At 37.5% G+C, this 19,386-nt stretch overlaps 1 protein-coding gene across 1 annotated transcript; it reads left to right on the forward strand.

The window, feature by feature from the left end:
• Window positions 1-5,220: 5,220 nt before the first annotated feature.
• Window positions 5,221-18,194, forward strand: lrrcc1 (leucine rich repeat and coiled-coil centrosomal protein 1). Its single transcript, XM_053329993.1, has 19 exons — window positions 5,221-5,332; window positions 5,939-6,144; window positions 6,308-6,373; window positions 6,475-6,642; window positions 8,228-8,394; window positions 9,246-9,461; window positions 9,923-10,122; window positions 10,794-10,968; window positions 11,161-11,309; window positions 12,347-12,551; window positions 12,828-12,967; window positions 13,843-14,044; window positions 14,676-14,861; window positions 15,113-15,287; window positions 15,892-16,055; window positions 16,262-16,470; window positions 16,586-16,723; window positions 17,496-17,631; window positions 17,985-18,194. Exons 1-19 carry the CDS (start codon window positions 5,289-5,291, stop codon window positions 18,093-18,095), a joined length of 3,057 nt encoding a protein of 1,018 aa, XP_053185968.1. The 5' UTR covers window positions 5,221-5,288; the 3' UTR covers window positions 18,096-18,194.
• The last annotated feature ends 1,192 nt before the right edge of the window (window positions 18,195-19,386 follow it).

Consider the following 19,386-nt stretch of genomic DNA (forward strand, 5'->3'; position numbering starts at 1 on the left):
ATCAAAATGCTGGTTATGAATATTCTCCAGACTTCTGAAAGATCAACAGCAAAGAGCAATCAATAATTTTCCTTCAAACTGATTGCCTCTCTGAAAAATAAGGACAATATATTGTGTGCTTAATATATTATGGTCTGTATTGTGCATAAAAATACAGTTACGTGATCAATCAGATGAATCATAAAATGCCCTCCTTTGTTGTAAAGAAAATGTATGTTTGTTCTGTTTCTGTGCATTGAAAACTGTGACGAGCCAGGCCGCTGGCAGAGAGATAAATATGAATGTAAGAGGAACACGTTTTCTTTGACATTTGATAATTATGTGATTTGTGTTATTCAAACATTTTGCTGAAATGTACAGTATGTATTTTAGTCCCAGGCAGATCCACAATGTCTCCACACAGTATTATATGCATATCATGTTTGCCATTTGTTATACATGACATGATGCATTTTGAATTCTGTTTGCATTCTGTTTATGGTAATCAAAAGATGACTATTTTTTACAATCAGCATGTTAAAAATGTGGCTACTATGGATCATTTGTATTCATTGCATCTGTTGTACAGCTATGGATGATAATAGTTTTTGAAATAAACCCGTTCCTCCCAGAAAATGCCTGCCTGTGTGTTGTTGCTTTCATTTTCACAAACATTTGCAGAAAAAAAGGAACATGCACACTGTGTTTCTGCGGGGTTCTTCTCCTCACTACAAAGACTTTACTTTTCCTGAGACTTGCAACCAACCAACTTCACCTATCTTTTTTTATTAACTTTGCATGAAACAATGAGTTGGTCTGCAAACTTATTGCCTGACTTAACTTAGAGTTATACTTCCGTGTAACTTTTTCCTCATCCTGCAAACCATTTTCAAATCAAATGGAAGTAGCGAGGTGAAGATAAAGGCAGATAATGATGCCAAATGTACAAAGTTTAATTATAGCATTACTATACATCAGTCCTAGTCTCTAATTGGCTATGAGAATAATCATCCAATTTCTTAAAATACAGTGCCCTTGAAAATTACATCCTATGAGAGGTAAGTGGTGGTTAGGCAGCAACAGATGGCATTTCTAATTCACTCACTTCATTAGCACTGTTTCATCATTTTCACAGGTTAAGGAGGGCCACTGGCAGGGTTGCAGGTATAATTGGTTCTATCATTGCTGGCTACCTGCCAGTGAGTACTATGATCAGTCATGCAGCTCCTCTAATATGGACAATGTTCAACGTGTGATGAACTTAATCAATCACTGGCCTGTAGCTGCTAGAGAAATTATGGGTATAATAGGGGTCAGGGTCTTTATTATAAATCTGTGATTAGTTGCCATAGTTGAGCAGGGATACACAACTCGCATGAAGCATTGCTTCACAGGCCTATACATCAAAGACAGGGCCAATGGAAGAGGTTTTATTCATTAAGGAAAGAAAGATTCACAGTGTGTCCAAACACAAGTGTGTCCAAACTTTTGACTGGTACTGTTTATTTGATATTTTAATTCCCAGACTGAATGACTGCCTTCTATCGTCTGCTGTATATTCTTCTCATTTTTTCCTTCATTGTTCAAGTTGATATTTGTCACTTTGACTGATTTGTCACATGAAATTCAATGGATACAATCTGTCTGCAGTATATTACATTTATCTCCTGCAGTTAATGTCCACATGCAAAGGTGATGATAACTGTGTTGTAGAAGGAAAGTTGTTTCTTTTTAAGGGCTATTCTTAAAAATCAATCTTCAATTCAGGTTTGCTATGCGCATTCCTATTGGGTGTATTAGAGCACTGGTTCCCAACCTTTTGAGTTTGTGCCCCAATAATATGCAACAAGGTTTACTTTTAGCCTTTCATCATGACCAGTTCAACCAAAAATGATCCCCCCAACCCTCTCACTTTATATAACTAATTTCTCTCCAGAGTCTTGAAGAAGCAAACCTATCCAAGAAAAACAAAGATTAGAGGAAAGTGTTATAATCTCTTAAATTAATCTTGTGACCCTCATGGGGGTACTGTACCCCAGATTGGAAACCATGGTGTACGAGATGTACTATACTCTTTGTATTGAAATATTCATGCGTATGTGTCTGAAACGTCTTTTATGACGATAAACATAATTTCAAGGCATCAGTAAGAAGATTACAGTCCATTGTGTGCATGTGAAAATATTTGTTGACTAAGAGAGATCAGAGTTAATTTTCTTTCTCGGCCTTGTATTTGCAGATGTAAATAGCAAAAAATATTATAGTGAGATTTTGCATTCCCTCAAACAAAAATGAGAAGAGAAATTAAATCAATGACAGAGTTTGTGCTTAATGTTTTGTAATAAATAAATGTGTTTTCAATTATGTTTTGGTGGGCAACATGTTGTTTGTGTTCCTTTTTTTTGTACTTTAGCCAACAACTACTGCATTCACCACATTCTCCAACTGTGAAATTGATGCAAAAGGGCGCAGGTGGCACAAAATCTGAGCTGAGCAGCTGGGACTTAAAATAATCAAATATATAATGATGTGAACAACAGCAATACTGGATTTTAGCCAGAAGGCCAATGTGCATTAGCTTGAAGCCCCCCCCCCCCCCCCCCCTTTGACTCAGCCTCAAGGAGCAAAGAAACAGGAAGAATCAACATCAATTAAATGCCAGGCACGTCAATTACCACCTAGGCCAGTGAGGTAAACAAGAGTCGTAGATTTATCTTTTGTACATTTCATAAATGAATGTAGTATGCTATTGTCCTCTGTGTGGCATTAATTTAGCCTCATTCAAAGCGGTTTCCTACATCATATGCTTTTTATTGTATTGTCATTAGCTGACTAGAATGCCTCTGGGTAAAAATGAACAGTTGGCCCCAGGTGATGCCTTGTTTGTGATAATTTTGTTGAATAGCCAATACGGACAATGTAAATCAGTGAAAACGAAACCACATTAATAGAGGAATAACAACTATGGTAATCAATTAAAATGTAAGCTACCAAAAACACTTAAGACTAATATCAGTAATAAAAAGCAGAATACATAATAGCAAGCAGATTTTAGGACAGGACTTAACATGAATATGCAAAATAACATGCCAGTGGAGGTTGTGCAAATAGAGGTAAAACAAGACAAGTAATAATACAGTTAATTAAATTGCACTGAATATGGGGCTTCTGGGACCTCTGTGGATAGGGGAATAATTGCTTTGGCCATTTAGTAAATTAGTTGCTTATATCTTCTTCTGACCAATATAACCCACAAAACAGGCTATGAATGCCTAATTTATGAAAACGGTCATTATACTGTGACAGAAAAGAAATTTGTTCATATATGCTATGTATATGCTATGTAGTACATAGTATGTTTAACTATACATAGCATATATGAACAAATTTCTTAGTACATAGTATGTACACTCACAAGGAACCACAAGTAGGCCTATATACTGGGAGCACAGTGTTCTGGTGTACATAAGGTACTATAAGCTCTTTAAGATATGATGGAGCCTGACCATTAAGAGCTTTGAAAGTGAGGTTCAAGGATTTTAAATTCAATTCTAGATTTTATGAGAAGCCAATGCAGTGAAGAGACTTGTTAGGACAGCCTGATAATAATGAATTACAATATTCCAGTCTAGAAGTAACAAATGCATGGACTAGTTTTTTGCAATATTACGCAGATGAAAAAAGGCAGTCCTTGAATTTTGTTTTATGTGGGAATTAAAGGCCCGATCCTGATCAAATATAACTCCTAGGGTCCTTACAGTGGTGCTGGAGGCCTAAGTAATGCCATCCACAGTGGTTATATCATTAGACAATGTGTTTCTAAGGTGTTTAGGGCCAAGCGAGTTTAAGTTGCAGGTCATTCAGGCCTTTATGTCCTTAATGCATGTTTGTAATTTAGTTAACGGGTTGCTTTCATTATATTCATATTGAATGGTGTTCCTAATATTTTGCCCCTTTAATGGATGTTAATGGTGTCGACAAAATATTAGGAACACCATTCAATATAACCACTTAGTACGACCTCAGTAATAAACATAAAGTAGAATTATCATCTTTTTTGACAATGTCAACAAAAATTTAAAATGTTTTTAAGTAGCATTTATGGCAAAGCTGTTGTATTGGATTGAATTAGATTGCACAGGTGTAGGCTACCTAATGAAGTGGATGGTGGCTATAAGTAGATATCTAACGGTACCTATTAACTGTCAGTAAGTAAAGTAAACTTAGCTCCTCTGAGTGGTAGCTTCAGACTGGGAACATACCAGTGGTGATTTTAGACTCTTTTTAAGGATGCTCAAGCATCCCTGAATTTGATCTCAGCACCCCTGAAAATAAATAAATGATGATTGTATTTGTTTCCCTAAAAATTATTTTATACAGTTTTATTTATTTTGTGAGCCTGTCTGTTAGAGATGGGACAACAATTATGCTACAGGTTCAAATGGTTTTATTTCAACAGCTTTAATGTACTTTGGATAGTTCTTTCATTAATATTGTCTTTCCCTCAGAGTTCACTAACTATCTTCGAGTCTTCTCTGTAGAAATCTGTGATTGAAATTCTGAACCATTATTATTATACATTATTGTAGACCACTCTACTATGTATTAATATTTCTTGTTGCACGTTATCCAGTGAAATGAGTAATTTAGCACTGTATGTCAAATTGTCATTAGGAGCTGAGCCATACATTGATCACATTGGCAAGATCTCCATGTGACAGTTTATATTTATTTAACACCTCTGTTGACATAAAATATAAAATATAAAATATAATATGAATAGCCTACATACTATGAATGCAAATTTGAGATATACAGTATATAGCCTATAATTAAATGTCCGCATGACCTTCGGTCCATGGGCGGGACTACAGTTCCCGGATGTCACCGTTACTACGTCATGTAAGCAGGAAGTGCGACGCCAGACGCGCCGAGTTCAACTCTCACAACATGATAAACAAACATCAAAATGTTGTTAAGAGCTCACGATGTGTAACTTTGGACTGTTTTAGAAACCATAACAGGACTCTTGTTAGCCTCTCCAGCAGCTGTAACTGGATCTTGTAGACGGTTCGTATGAGTTTTCTGCCTCTGAGCTCGGCCGCTAGTAAAACTTCTTGCTAGGCTGCTCGGTAACTCATGTAAAGATTTGGATGATTGTTTGCTATTTTCCAGCCGATTTTACATTCATTTAGCCCGATAAGACAGCAGTGGTAAGGTTGTTCTGTTCTGTTACTTTTGTAGACTTCAATAGTTGCACAGCTAACACCAAACAGAGTGTCAAACATCAGCAGCTGCATATTATCGTTATGGAGGACAAAGAGCTGAGTCTTATTAACAAGAACATAACAAGGTAACTAATCACACATCCTTTATTGCTTTCGATAGTTTACTTAAAGCTTGTGTTGCTAAAGTTAAAGGATGGGCTCTGTCTAAAAACAATATGCACAAGCCTCCTTCTTTGCAAAATATATTTAAAAGTTTATTAATAAGATGACGCTTCAGCCAAATTAAGAAGATATCTTTCAACATTACAGTCTTTTTTGTTACTATTCTTCCACTGCAATTCAACAGAGATTTAAAAAGGGAATTTCATGCCAAAAAGACTGCAAATGTGGCAGATATTCACTTGATATGACTAACTCAGACTGCTGAATCCTCATATAAGCTTCAGATAAACTTACATACATTTTTGTTCAAAATGACTGCGTAGATATCCATCTGTCAGACAAAAATGTATTTTGAGATGTAACCTTGAGCTCTTTTTAATTTATTATTAGTATTTTTTCAATTAAAAGAGTTTTCAAAAATCAATCACCTAATAACCTCTTTTGAGAGGATCATTAGTGGCTGCCCTACAATGTTTGGACAAATTGTCCTAGAGGGTTTGGGCATCATGTGATCATAGTCTTATCCTCCACAGTGAATATGTTCTTTCACCTCATTACCTTCTGTCTAGTTTGTTGGATGTCCCTCTGCGTCCCACTGTAACATCACTCAATCTACACTGCAATCAAATCCCAAGGATCGAGGGTCTGACCTCAGCTTGGCACTTGAGGCACTTGGACCTTTCTTCCAATTGCATTTCTAAGATTGAGGGTCTAAGTTCCCTCACATCCCTGAGGACTTTAAATGTGTCTTGCAACACAATCACGGAGGTTGAAGGTAAGTCTTTAGTCACCATTTTACAGTAATTGTTTCAGCATAGAGGGTGTTCCCCAGATGATAATTCTTCATTACTGTGTCTTGTGTTTACTCTGATGGTACTGTCACTGCTGTATGATCTGTACAATCACTCAGTTTTTAATTTCCCCTCCCTGTACCCCAGGACTGAATGGCCTTGTGAACTTAACTAGATTAAACTTGTCCTACAATCAGATAAATAACCTTACTGGTGAGTTGAATACTAACTGAGCAGAATTATCTTTTTCTGCACTCAAATCAAAGGACTAACGAATGATTGACTCAATGGTGTGATTCTCATGTCCTCATTAGGCTTGTTGTATCTCCATGGCCCGGACTACAAGCTGAAACACTTAAGTCTCCATAGCAACCACCTGCACTGTATCGATCATGTCCTGCAGTGCCTGCTGGGATTGCAAGGTTTAAGTGAGGTCACTTTGAGCCAGAATGGCTCCGAAAATCCTGTCTGTAGGTCGCCAGGTAAGACAAAATTGTTATTTTGGAGTGTATAGAGTCCTCTGTCACTGTATACCTTAATTAAATGATGATCCATTACATTTGGTGGAATTTACAAACCAAAGTTATATATAAATTCAAAATGAATGTAACATAGTCCTCCCCAGTAATTTACAACATTGCTCACAAGGGTCTAATACACCCATAGATATTAAAGGTGGAGCTACCGCGTTTTCAACTGCAATCTCTAATGGTAGTCTCACAGTTTGTAACGTCAAAAAATAAAACTTAAATGGTCTCCAGCAGCGAAATACACATCACAGCACAAACTAAACACAACGTAATGGAAAAAGAAAAAAAGCTCAAAGCAATTTACTGACAGGGTTGTCATTTCATACTTTGGTTACTTTTTGGTTACCCTCTAAACTCAGCTGTGTCGGGTGCTCGTGTGCTAATATGCAGCACCTGGCAGAGCAGCTGAGTAGATTCTGGAGCAGAGACTATTCATTTTTTAACTGTAACCTACATAGCTGGAAGTATTCTTGCTGAAAATGAGTTTGTTTTCACATACTGGACACACTGTAAATACTATTACATGAAACATTTTACGTGTAGGACATGAGATAAGTGAAATGATGATGTAACATGAGGTGATTAAAAACCATAGGAGATTCTGTTTATATTGTGGTAGCTATCCCTTTAGTATTTCTGGGAGGACTGGACAATTATGGGTCATTTTGCAGGTCAATGAGTAGGATAATGTGATAAAATACGGTGACCTGTCATTTATTTACTTTGCTTCCAGATTACTGACATTACTAATAGACATTCTGGTTTATTCATTAATAGTTTCTTAATTGATTTTTCAGAAGATTTACTACATTATGGCAAACATATAACAATAGGCTACATAATATTTGAAATGTATTAACAGATAAACTGTGTGTGCTGTAACTGACAGATTTTTAATTCCCTCTTTATTTATTTATTTTGGATGAATCATTCACTAATCTAGAGGATAATTATTGGATTTTGTTAAATAAGTGATTCATTAACCTCCCCAGTATTTTCCATAATGAAAGCACAATGAATATCAATGGTAGTCAAACTGAGAGCCTCTGATAATGATCACCGTGGTCTATTTATCTTCCTGTTTCTGTTCATAATTGGATTGACAGCAGTTATATGAATGTACAAATCCTTTCAGTGTTTCCCTTTTAGTTGATACTCTGCACCCAATATCTACATCTTCCTGTTCATGATTTATTTCCAGCAAGATGTGTTTAAATCCACAAGGACATTCTTACAACTCTTGCTGTCAATACAAGTTTATATTAGCGTTGCCCATCTCTCATTAATTAAGCCACATCAATAGTGCATATTTGGACAGCATGCACGGTAGATAGAGAGGTTATTAATTTATTTATGGATTATTTGATTTCATGCACCAACAAGCACCATAACACATGATGTTTTAGGTAGGTCGTATATACCAGTGATTTTACATACAGCACTTTGAATAATTTAATAACAATGTATTTGTGGACAATCACACAGTTCCAGCCATGTCAGGTTTTCTTAATATATGTGTGTTGATGTCCTGCTTCAGGTTACAGGGACATTGTTATGCAGTCGTTGCCACAGATCACTGTTCTGGATGGTGTGGACCGACTGGGAAATCCATTGCATTCTGGCATAAATAGTCCCCTGGATATCCCTGGTCTTGAGGACTACGTGGACCTCCTGTTCTCCTCTGATGCTAGTCGTAATGAAGTGGTACAATTAATTTATTCAATTGTAATTCTTTTAATATATGTTGCCATAAAATGACCATATTCCAGTGAATTCATAAGTATTACCTCATGGGAAAATATTATAATTACACAGTAACATTTTTTGATACCTAAGAGGCTTCATAATGCAGAAGTATCCACACTTGGATTATGGTTAATTATTTCTGTGCCATCAAATTCATGAATATGGCATTTTGTATCAAAAGTATGACATTGGTGAACTTGATTTCACCTCTTTATACTTGGATTTCAAAAAGTTCAGACACACATGCACAGTAAGAAGAAAAAATCAATTTTGTGAATACCCCCTGCAGTCCCTGACGACTCACTTTTAAAATGCCAGAAAAGCCACTGAAGAGCGACAGTTATATATTCCTGAACTAAAGTATAAGGTCTAAGTATAAAGTTAGAAAGACTTTCTTACTCATGACAATGTTGCTGTGTGGCAGCAGTGCTGATCACTGAGCCACAGTACTTTCCTATATTCCAGTCTGTTGTTGTAAATGACCAAATTCCCACTAGTCACTGATTAATGCAATACTGTGCAGTGAAGGAATGTGGATTCATACCAGTGTAGTGACAGTGATGGATTGTGATCACGTCACCAATACTTGCAGTACTTTTTACATTCATTCCACCAGATGGTAATTTCCATCTGTTTTCTCTTCCATCAACTACAGTGGAACCAACTGAGAAAAGAACATGACTCCAGGAAAGTCCCAGAAATGTCATGTAATTCTATGTCTCAGTCGCAGTGGGAACCCTAAAATAAGACTGACTATATCCTCAGTCAAATGAAAAAAACAAACAAAAACAATTTAAGTTTCCCGGCAGGTTGTAAGCAATGTGTCCATCACCACACCCCGCATCGATGAGGTTCTGACCCAGTTTCGTCAGCGGATTGCCTCTGAAACAATCGCAGATCCAGTTGCACAACCAGATAAGCAGCGATGCCAACAGGTTCACTCCACTGTGGCTGATCCAGCAGATCCTGTTAATGAAGAACGCATCAGGAAACTGGAGCACCAGGTGTCCCAGCTTGTCCAGCAGGTGCTTATTTATCACAGCTGAAAGCCAACGAGTCCTTTAAGTATTTGTGTGAGGTGTACATTAGGTGAGATAATAGGCAACCCAGTTTAACTTATTGGTAGATTTTATTTTCAATTAAAAAAACTCTAATACTTAGCCTGCATTACAATAACAGGTTATGGCCGTATTTTAGCATTTTCACATTTAAGACTGATTATTCTTTTTCAAACATGCATTTTGGGATTGCTTAATTTGTCACTTCTTGACTAAGTACTTGTAGTATACAGATATTACACATCTTTTAAGTGAAGTCCTTGTACTTTAATTAGATAAACATGTTTTTTTAAAGAGTTCCAATACATGTTGCTGCTATTGCATATTCATTCACTGTATGTCTTTTGAATCTATTGCTAAGTTTTTACTTATTCTAACATCATTGTATTCCCTCACATATTATGAGAATTTTTGCCATATTTACACAGGCCCCTGTGGGTGACAAATCCAGTTACTCTACCAATTCTGTGTTGACGACACGCAAAGCCAAGAAGGACACAGACCACACGTCAGAGAGTGAGTGCGATAGTGGGAAGGAAAACCGGAGGCGCACCAGGATCCCAAAACATCGTAACACTGTAACCACGAGGATGACCAAGAAGGAGACCAAGGGCAGGAGATCAGACAGGTGATTGCTTACAGGTGTCTCTCTGATTGCCTTACTGACTCACCTGTGTTACCATAAGGTCAAGAAATTTGAGTGCTATTGGGCACTTTCACAAAATTATAGAGTTTATCTTTGAGTGATGATATTCACATTCACATACTTGCCCATTTTTTGGCTGAGGCAGAAGTGTTTGTCTGCCATGTCTGCATTCATTATAGCCAAACATAATATGCAACAATGGATATTTCCATTTTCTTTAGCTTGCATCAACTTAATATCATCAGGTATCTTGATAATAGAGTAAATCCTTTTCCCTCTCAGTTGAAAGGAGATGATGAATTTTCTTCTCTGAGCGATGTTGAACTTTCCTCCCCTCTGTTAGAAATTACAACTGTCATCTCTCTCCCATGATTAACGACTGTGCCTCTATGGTCTACCCCCTCATTTTACTTCATCAGCCACTGATGACATGTGCTTAAGATTCAGTAATTTAACTTACGTAACCTCCCAACTGTCCTCATAAAAAGCAAGGTGATTTTTAAATATTAGCGCAAACTTCAATTCAAAGTGTACTTACCTGTAAAAGTAGGTAAGTCATCTGCTTTGACCTTTATAGAGATTGACATTAGCTTGAGGGCTGTTTATAGTCAATTTACTGCTGGTTCAATACCTGTGATTTGTTTTATGTGCAGCGATCAGGAGAATCATAAACAGAGGAGTTCAAAGTCTGCTGTAGGGCCCAGGGGGACGTCTGGCGTCGCAAGGGGTGCAGACGCAGTGGGGCCAGCAAGGAGGGGACCAGTGAGAGCTGCCATGGCCTCAGGCGATGTGAAAACCAAGTCCACTAAGGAGGAAGAAACCTACAGGGTAAGGGATAGTTAAGTCCCCTGTGGACTGAATGGCAGCTTCTATTTTTATTGAATGAATGTGTTATGTAAGTAAAAAAAAGTTATTCCCATATACAAGAGGAGAGTAGAAATCTCCTGTGTTTCTCTGTAAAAATATATATTTGGTTGTTTTCCTTTCTGTTTTACTCAATGTATATGTGCATGCGTGCAGACTATTGTGGAGGAGCGTGACCAGGAAAGGGAGAGGCGTTGGAAGGCCGAGCAGGCTGTGAGGAAACTAACAGAGGAGCTGAAGTGCCTGCAGACAAAGGTCAGCGAGGAAAAAGACCTGCAGAGCATGGCCCTGCACACCACAGACAGGTTAGAAGAAAAATGGTAGATGGTATGGTATACAATACATGCTCACATGCACAGATGCACACAAACTTACACATGAATAGGTTCAGCAGCTCTAAAGCAGATATCATGATGAAAGGGATAATTGAACTTGTCTCTGTGGATTTCAGTTGTCAACTGCATAATGGATTCTCATCCATTTCTACCCTCTTCATTTTTCGTATTGGCTCTCCTGAGACCAGGGCTTGCTGCTTGTCTCATTCTTGAACAATGAGTATCCATCCCACCATTAAAATTTCTCACTATCATTGTCCCATAGAAATCAAGCACACATTACCCCAAAACCTTAAATTATGCCTGCAGTTGTGTGTGATAACAACGCTATTTAATATTAGGATCATTAACCTATACGCCCATCATGCTTTTTATAAGTTATATTTAAATGCCAGAGGCTATAATTATCTATAATTAAATATTCATCTCTCTATCCTTACACGTGTGGCTGAGAACGTCCATGCTTCTGCACTGCACAGATAGTGCCAGAGAGCCAGGTGTAGCTTTGTTGTGTGCTGTCCTAACTTGCATCACACCCTGGTTAGATAAATCTGCATTATGGTTGTAATTAGAGGCACGGTGACAAGCATATGTCAGCAGTATTGCATGAATCCATCTTAACTGTCACTTTCTAATATACTGAACACAGCTGTTACTGTTGACTCCCTTGGTCATCAGCAGACAGAATTGGCTCATCATGGCAAATCTAAAGAAGGAGGGACTATATAGGAAGCAGTCTATCAGTTTCTTAGTTGTACTGTGTGCAAGCTTGTTTTTTCTCTTGTCTTTTTCTTTTCACCAAAGTTAATTTTTTTTGTATAATCATTCCCCAGTTTTTATTTTCACTTTATATACATTTTCTCTCCATTGAGATTAGACTTTGATGATGTTACAATGTTATATTTCTCCAATTTCACAGGCTATCACATTCATAATTCAGATAAAAAACAGACCACATACAAGGCCATCAGAAAACGGTTGCCTATTATATACATTTCTCCATCCAGACTGAAAGAATCGTTGCTAAAGGAGCGATCAGGGCGCTCCGGGCTGCAGACTCGTGTTGAGGAGCTGGAGGGGAGGTGTCAGTCCCTAATCCAGCAGCTGGAGCAGGCCCGCAACAGTGAAGAACAACATAAGACTGCACTGCGCAGACTGGAGGAAAGCATTTCCCATGGCGAGACGCTCAGGGCTCGCCAGCAGGCTGAAGAGGTACAGTAGTATTAGTATACCTGGGAACACATGTATTACTGTTTTGTTTCATTCATGTTCATTTCATTCATTTTAATTCTCAATTCTGTTTCTATTACACCCTGATACCTACTGTGCCATTGAACCCCCTATGTCACTATCATTTCTGATTATACCAGTGCAGTAGTTCAGTCATCCAGCATGCAGAGTGAATGAACTGCAGACAGATAAAATGATTCAGCAGAGACGGTCATTCAGTGTGATGCATGGATAAATCATGTACTGACACTTCCTCAGATGAAGCGGCACCAGGAGCTGGAAAATAAGGCAGCAGCTCTGAAGAGGGAGTTGGATATCCAGAGAGTTTCAGTACGCCAGCACAAAGACAAACTACAGCAGCTGCATGAACTGTTGGCAGCCAGAGAACAAGAGCACAGGTACTATTCTGAATCAATGGAATAAGGGCATACTCAATATCTACTTTATCAATACAATATTATTTTATATTAATAAACATAAACCTAAAAAGACTGATGACAGTCTGTGGGTTATTTGTTTCTGTTGGCTGCACTGTCGAATCAAATCTGATCAAACCATATCTGTACAGTCCTGATGAAGCAGACCAGAAAGTGTTTAATATCTTAATGTAACATAATAACATAATAACCATAAGCTGGATGGGGTTTTTTTCTGAACTTTGATTGTTGCTTATTTAGTTCAGGATATACAGTGTTATAGAAAAATACAAGTTTTGAAACCAAGTTTTCTGTTGTTTTAATATTTAATGGTTGCAACATGAATTTTTAATAGTAGCAAAATTCCTTTATAAATGTTCTGCATCCAAATGAATGATTTCAAAATGTAAAGCCAGTGGAAACCCAAATCCACAACAACCTTCTAACTATGTAATTTAGACTCTTGTGTGAATAATTGTAAGCATTATCAGAAATTAGTTTTCATCCAGTTTTTGAAACTTTCCTGGCCAGTGCAGTTGTCAATCAAAACATGATCTGCCACACCTACACGGTCTTGAAAAATGATTATTTTTCAACTAGGTTTTCTAATAATAATGAACGTTTATTTTCACTCAGATTTCTGGATGATTAATGAGACATTCAACATATTTGCATTTTCATTATTTCAAACCACATTTCCAGAGGTTTTAAACTTTTTGTGCACACTCCTGTTAAGTAACATACAGGTAGAGTTTCATATTATTCACTTTTAAATTATTATAGCATAAAGGCTATGAACCAGTACCCTGTTAAATAAGTCAACGTCCGATTCTTACTTGTTTGCATTCTTTCTACAGAAAACAGCTGGAACTGCGTTTGCAGCCGGGAGGGGCAGATTTCCGTGAGGCAGTGGTGAAAGAAGTAGCATCAGCGGAGCAGAGACATGCCCACAGGCAGGCGGAGCTGGAGGAGAAACTGGTGGAGGGCAGGAAAGAATACGCTGCTCTGGAGGATGAGTTCCGCATGGCACTAACCATCGAGGCTGCTCGCTTCTATGAGGTCTGCAGAAAGATGGACACCAGCCATACAGATGGCCTGTAATCACTGAAGTGTTACATCCTAAATTTTCCTCCACATTCCTTGTAAAGTCCAGCTGAGATGATTTCTGTGGCCAGTAAGAAGGGAAATGATTGAATGGGAATTGACCCCAATATAGATAGACTTAGTGGAATTTTTTCACCCTGATAGCAATAAGTTGAGATTGAATTAGGATCATTTTACTCCGGACAAGTAATGTGTGATTGCTAGAGGAAGAGAGCTATATGAGAGCTGTACAAAGGGATTGAATTTGAATCGTTCTGTACTTATTTGATATGGTTAGAGATTTCGTACAGTCTTTGCACAAAATGTAATCTTATTCTTGATTGCTACTGCTTGCACAATTTGCTACTTTAAGTCTTCAACCTTTTGACCTTTTGAAAATTCTGAAAAAGATTGCCAACCAAATCCTTACTTGTGGAAACTTTTGAAAGATTGCTTTCTGTTAATCCTTGACCCTTAAAACATGTTCTGCCAGACCTCAAATGACATTGATTGATGGAATTGTCAGTTTACTTCATAATAGTTGGACCAAAGTCTCCTAAATGTCTGGATTCACATTCACGTCCATATCCTCACTCTACTTCTGCAGGTAAAAGAGGCTTGTGATCAAATGACTGCAGAGCTGTTGGAGCTCAAAGCGACCCTAAGCCAGTCGCAACAGAGAGAGAAGAAATCTGGTGCTCTGGTGCAGGAGCTCACAGCCATGGTCAAGGAACAGAAGAAACGAATTTCTGAGCTCATCAAAACCAAGAAAGATGCTGTCAGTGAACTAAAGGTACACCACCACATCAAAGATCTGTCCGAATTTTTGATTCACACTTAAATTAAGAGAAAATTCCTGGACCAAGTCACATTTTGTCTAAGATAGCGTAAAGATGGTCAGTTCTGGATATGTGTTAATATTGCTCAGCCTGAGCCTACAGGAGTATACGTTGAAACACGATGGAATACTAAATGGTCCAGCTGCCTTTCCATCTGTCTGCCATGACAGATGGCTGTTGATTATTAATACTGTCTCTCTGCCAGAGCCGGCTGCATTCCTTGGAAACAGAGGTGGAGCAGGACCGGCGACTCAGCCTGCAACTTGAGTTGCTTAAGAAAGACAAGGGTCGACTGTTGTCTCAGCTCACAGCTCAAGAGTCTGTGATAGATGGCCTTAGGGCAGAGAGAAGGATCTGGGGCCAGGAGCTCGCTCAGCAAGGTGGGAGACATTCACAAGGGCACTTTCTGCTCACTGTTGCTGCTTTCAATGATTCTTACAGTGCATGGCGTACACTGACAGCTAGTTGTGTATTGAGAAGCCCTAGTGCAGGTCTTTTCTGAGTCTGTCCTACTCTATAATGTATTTGCCAGGTGGATACTCCATATTCGCCCTGGGTAAAGTGAGTCACTGTTAACATGTTAGAGGTTTTACTATGAAGATAGTTTATCAAGTATGAAGATGGCAGCAACTGTTGGGTTTAAAACTCTGTGTGCTGATGTTTTATTTCATCTGTTTCAAGTAAAGCCTGCCATCTAGTGGTTATTTGGGAGACACATGCTCTTATTTGTACACAGTGGCTCCTTTCAAACTGAAAAACTTTGAATGATTCATATAAGGAAATAAAATCCATTAAAACAACATAGAAATACAGAAATATTTTAATACCAAATAGAGTGTATAAACCTAGATACTGAATAAAGTGTATAAACCTAGATAAAAGAATAAGAGGCAAAGGAATTAAGTTTAAGCCTACAGTTTTTATATAATTGCTCCCATGAGAGATAAAATGTAATTTACATTTTTTTGTTTCTTTTTTTACCAGGAGCATCTCTAGCTCAGGATCGTGGACGCCTGGAGGCGAGGATAGAGGTGCTGGGGACTGAGCTGGAGACACAGAAGAAACAGAATGAAAGGGACAGCGATGCCCTCAAAATTAAAACCAGAATCATTGATGACCAGACAGAAACCATTCGCAAACTCAAAGAGGTAGCAGGATACTAAATTGAAATTAGTTTGTTGAATTAAGAGTAAAATAGCAACAAAAAAACATCATACCAAAATAGGTCACCTTTTATATTTGTGTATTTTACCACGGACATTTGTGTATGTATGTGTGTATCTATCCTATACTATTTTTATCTCGACATATGCTGAAGCAGTTTCTATGTTTCCTCTGGCTTCCTGCTGTATAGGCCTTGCAGGAGCGTGACGAACAGATACGTAGGCTGCGTGAGGAGGCGGTCCAGGTCCAGAAGAAGTTCCAGCAGCAGCTCGAAGAGGAAACGACTCGGCTGGCAGACCTCAGAGAGCGGCTGGAGCATCTCAGCCTGCGCAAGGAGGAGCTGAAACAGCAGTTGGAGGACAAGGAGGCAGAGCTTGAGGAGGTTAAAACAGTTTACAGGCAAGTTTCCCATCACAATTATGCATACACATATTAAGCATGTAAAAATTCAGCTCTTAAGAGTTAAAACTGAAATTTTAATAAGTGATTTAAATGTTATGTTTTTCCTTTTTAGGGATTCCAGTAAGAAATGGCAGGAGAAGGCAGAACTGCTCACTCGACTAGAGAGCCAGGTGAAGCGCATGAAGGAGAACTTTGATTCTAAGGAACGCTTGCTGCTGGAGGAAAGAGATAAAGCAACAGAAGCTCACAAGTATGTCAAAATATCAAGATAATGAGCAAAACTGAATTCATTAATTCCTTTTCTTTCGCATCCTGGACCTGTATTTGTGAAGCATTTCAGGATCATTCCTAAGAATCTGCTGAATCTGTTCTATGTAAATGTGTGTGTATTTTTATGTATTTGCTTGTTTGTAATTAAGGACATGATTAACAGGTACAGTTTTATAGATGGAGCAATTATTCTGGACAGAATCCGGCACAAGATGTTCAAATGCATTCGAAACCTAAGAGGATACTTGTCACTTTGAATGTTTTTCCATATCTACCAGAATGTTTGCTATTATTGTCCAACTGCTGGGAGCTAGTAAGAGCAGCTGTGCAGCTCCCTTTAAATCCTGAAGGACAGGGGAATTATTTTCTAGGTCAAGGAGGCTGATAAAATGATGTCACTCTTTAGCCTGAAAATAAAAACCAAATATGCCTGTTCCTGAAAAGTTTTGGGTTTGTTTAATACATGCCCTGGCCAAAATGAACAGAAACATTTATCTTCCAAATCCAAAAAACTGAGAACTTAGACTTGTAATTCTAATCTCATATGACTGATGAATTCTCTCTCATTTTAGAGATGTTGCCCTTGAAACAGGAGCAGATGGGTGAAATGTTTTTGTTTTAAATAAAGTTTATGTCTCCATCTGCCCTACAAACTATCTTAATGTACCCAGAGCAGTTTGATTTACATCCACCAAGTGCCTTACATTACCTCATGCAACATTATGTCTTATTTGCGGTTGTCTGTCCTACAGAGATGCAGTCGAGAAGTTGCACTGTGTGGACGATGCATTTCGTCGGCAGCTGGAGTCTATCCAGGCTGCCCATCAAACTGAGCAGCTTCGACTGGCTAATGAAAAGCAGAAACAGATAGAGAAGGCCAATCAGAGGGTAAGATGGAAACAATGTTTTGCTGTAGAAAAATGTACATTCTTGGTCTAGCAGTTCATTGTCTTCATGCAGTCCAGCAAACAAAAGAAAAAAATGTGTTTGTTTTGAAAATCATCAATAGAGAAAAGTATGCAACACCTTTTATTCTGATATGCATTTACAGAATTCACCAGACTAACAGTATCATCAATAAAACTGGCCTCTATGGAGTTCAGCCTGTTTCTTATCTCTAATCATGCCTATTTTAATTCTTTGCATTTCATCCAACAAGGCATTGTAAATCTCTTGAATCTCTCTTGAATGTGATGACCATGTGTTTTCTGCAGCTGAGGTTGTCTGTCTGCGTATTTTAGGTATTTGATGTGGAGGAGGAGATGCGTCAACTCCTGGAAGAGACAGAAACTAACAAGAGAATCATGGAAGAAAAAATGAAGCGTCTCACCAGTGTACTGAAAGACTTTTAACACACAAAAGTTGCATTTTTTAAATAAGTCAATTTACCTGTTATTTTTTTTATGTTAAGTTATTGCTGTTTTTAGTTTAATTTATTTTCCATTAAATTCTCTGAGGATATTTCATTGTCTCTTTTCTTACCAATAACAACATTGTATTTATACAAGTTCCAGATGTGAAGTAAACTTGGTGAATGCATTTTCTGTTAAAGTACTTTATACAATGAATCTACTAAGAGTAATCTTAATACTAGAAAATGAGCATAGAAAAGACAACAGTATTTTTACATTTCGGCTTGGAATTTGACCATTTTGTTTTGTGAGTGTTAAATTTTCCAAGTAAAATGATCATCTAAATTATTGATAACATCCTATTATCTTTCATGTGTCAATAATCTTTTCAATGCATTTTTCTCAGGATAAGTTTACACAGTATCTCCTATGACACTTCATCCTTGTTGGCTATTTGTGGTATAGTGCTTATCAATAATGTTGATTTGCCCCTATATCTTAAAAGTAACATTTGGGTACAACAAAGACAATAATATATTAATTTAGTTTAACAGGTGTTTTGAAATTGCATATAACATTTTGATATGATTTTTATATATAGTATGAGGGCCAGTTTGGTAAAATACAACGAAGTGACCCATTTTCTACGTGATGAGAAAAACTTTATGGTATGCCTAGTGCAGTAATACGGAAACCCATTTCCACCAGGAAAAGGAAAGTAATGATTTAAGTATTTTTTGTGCATTTTATGTTTTTTATTGAAGAATTGATAGTAGTGAAATGACATGTAATGGTATCAAACCAGAATCAAATTGGGAACCTTGCAATTCATGCTTAGCACCATTTACCCAAAAACCTGAACACAAAACAAACAAAAAATAGATTAAAAGATATACTTGATCAAATTAAAACACTATTTCTGGACGAGTACAAATTTCTGGACGAGTCAAATTTCTGAGATATTAATTCATAATTTTGATTTACTGAAATAAAATCCTTAGATAACAAGTCAAACGATATGTCAACATCAAGAGTAGATGTTTTTTATCATTACACATTACACACAAATCTTCATAAGATTTTTACATAATTAAAAAAATCATGATTTATTGTTCACATGGCTTAATTTAGAATATGAAAGTTTCCCCTCCTCCCATAATGGTCTCAACCACTTCTCTACTTATAAAATGCATGTACAGCATATTGAGAAAATATTTATTTAATGTTGGCTTTTCAATCATAACATCATACAATGTTGATTCAATTACATTTTTTCAACATAAACTAACAA

Source organism: Scomber japonicus, chromosome 12, assembly GCF_027409825.1.
Source record: "Scomber japonicus isolate fScoJap1 chromosome 12, fScoJap1.pri, whole genome shotgun sequence".
Classification (NCBI taxonomy): Eukaryota; Metazoa; Chordata; class Actinopteri; order Scombriformes; family Scombridae; genus Scomber; species Scomber japonicus.

Coding starts and splice junctions, on each gene's coding strand:
- lrrcc1 (XM_053329993.1), top strand. CDS start 5,289: ATGGAGGACAAAGAGCTGAGTCTTATTAACAAGAACATAACAAG. Junction 14,862..15,112: donor ATGCTGTCAGTGAACTAAAG/GTACACCACCAC, acceptor TCTCTCTGCCAG/AGCCGGCTGCATTCCTTGGA. Junction 17,632..17,984: donor TAGAGAAGGCCAATCAGAGG/GTAAGATGGAAA, acceptor TGCGTATTTTAG/GTATTTGATGTGGAGGAGGA.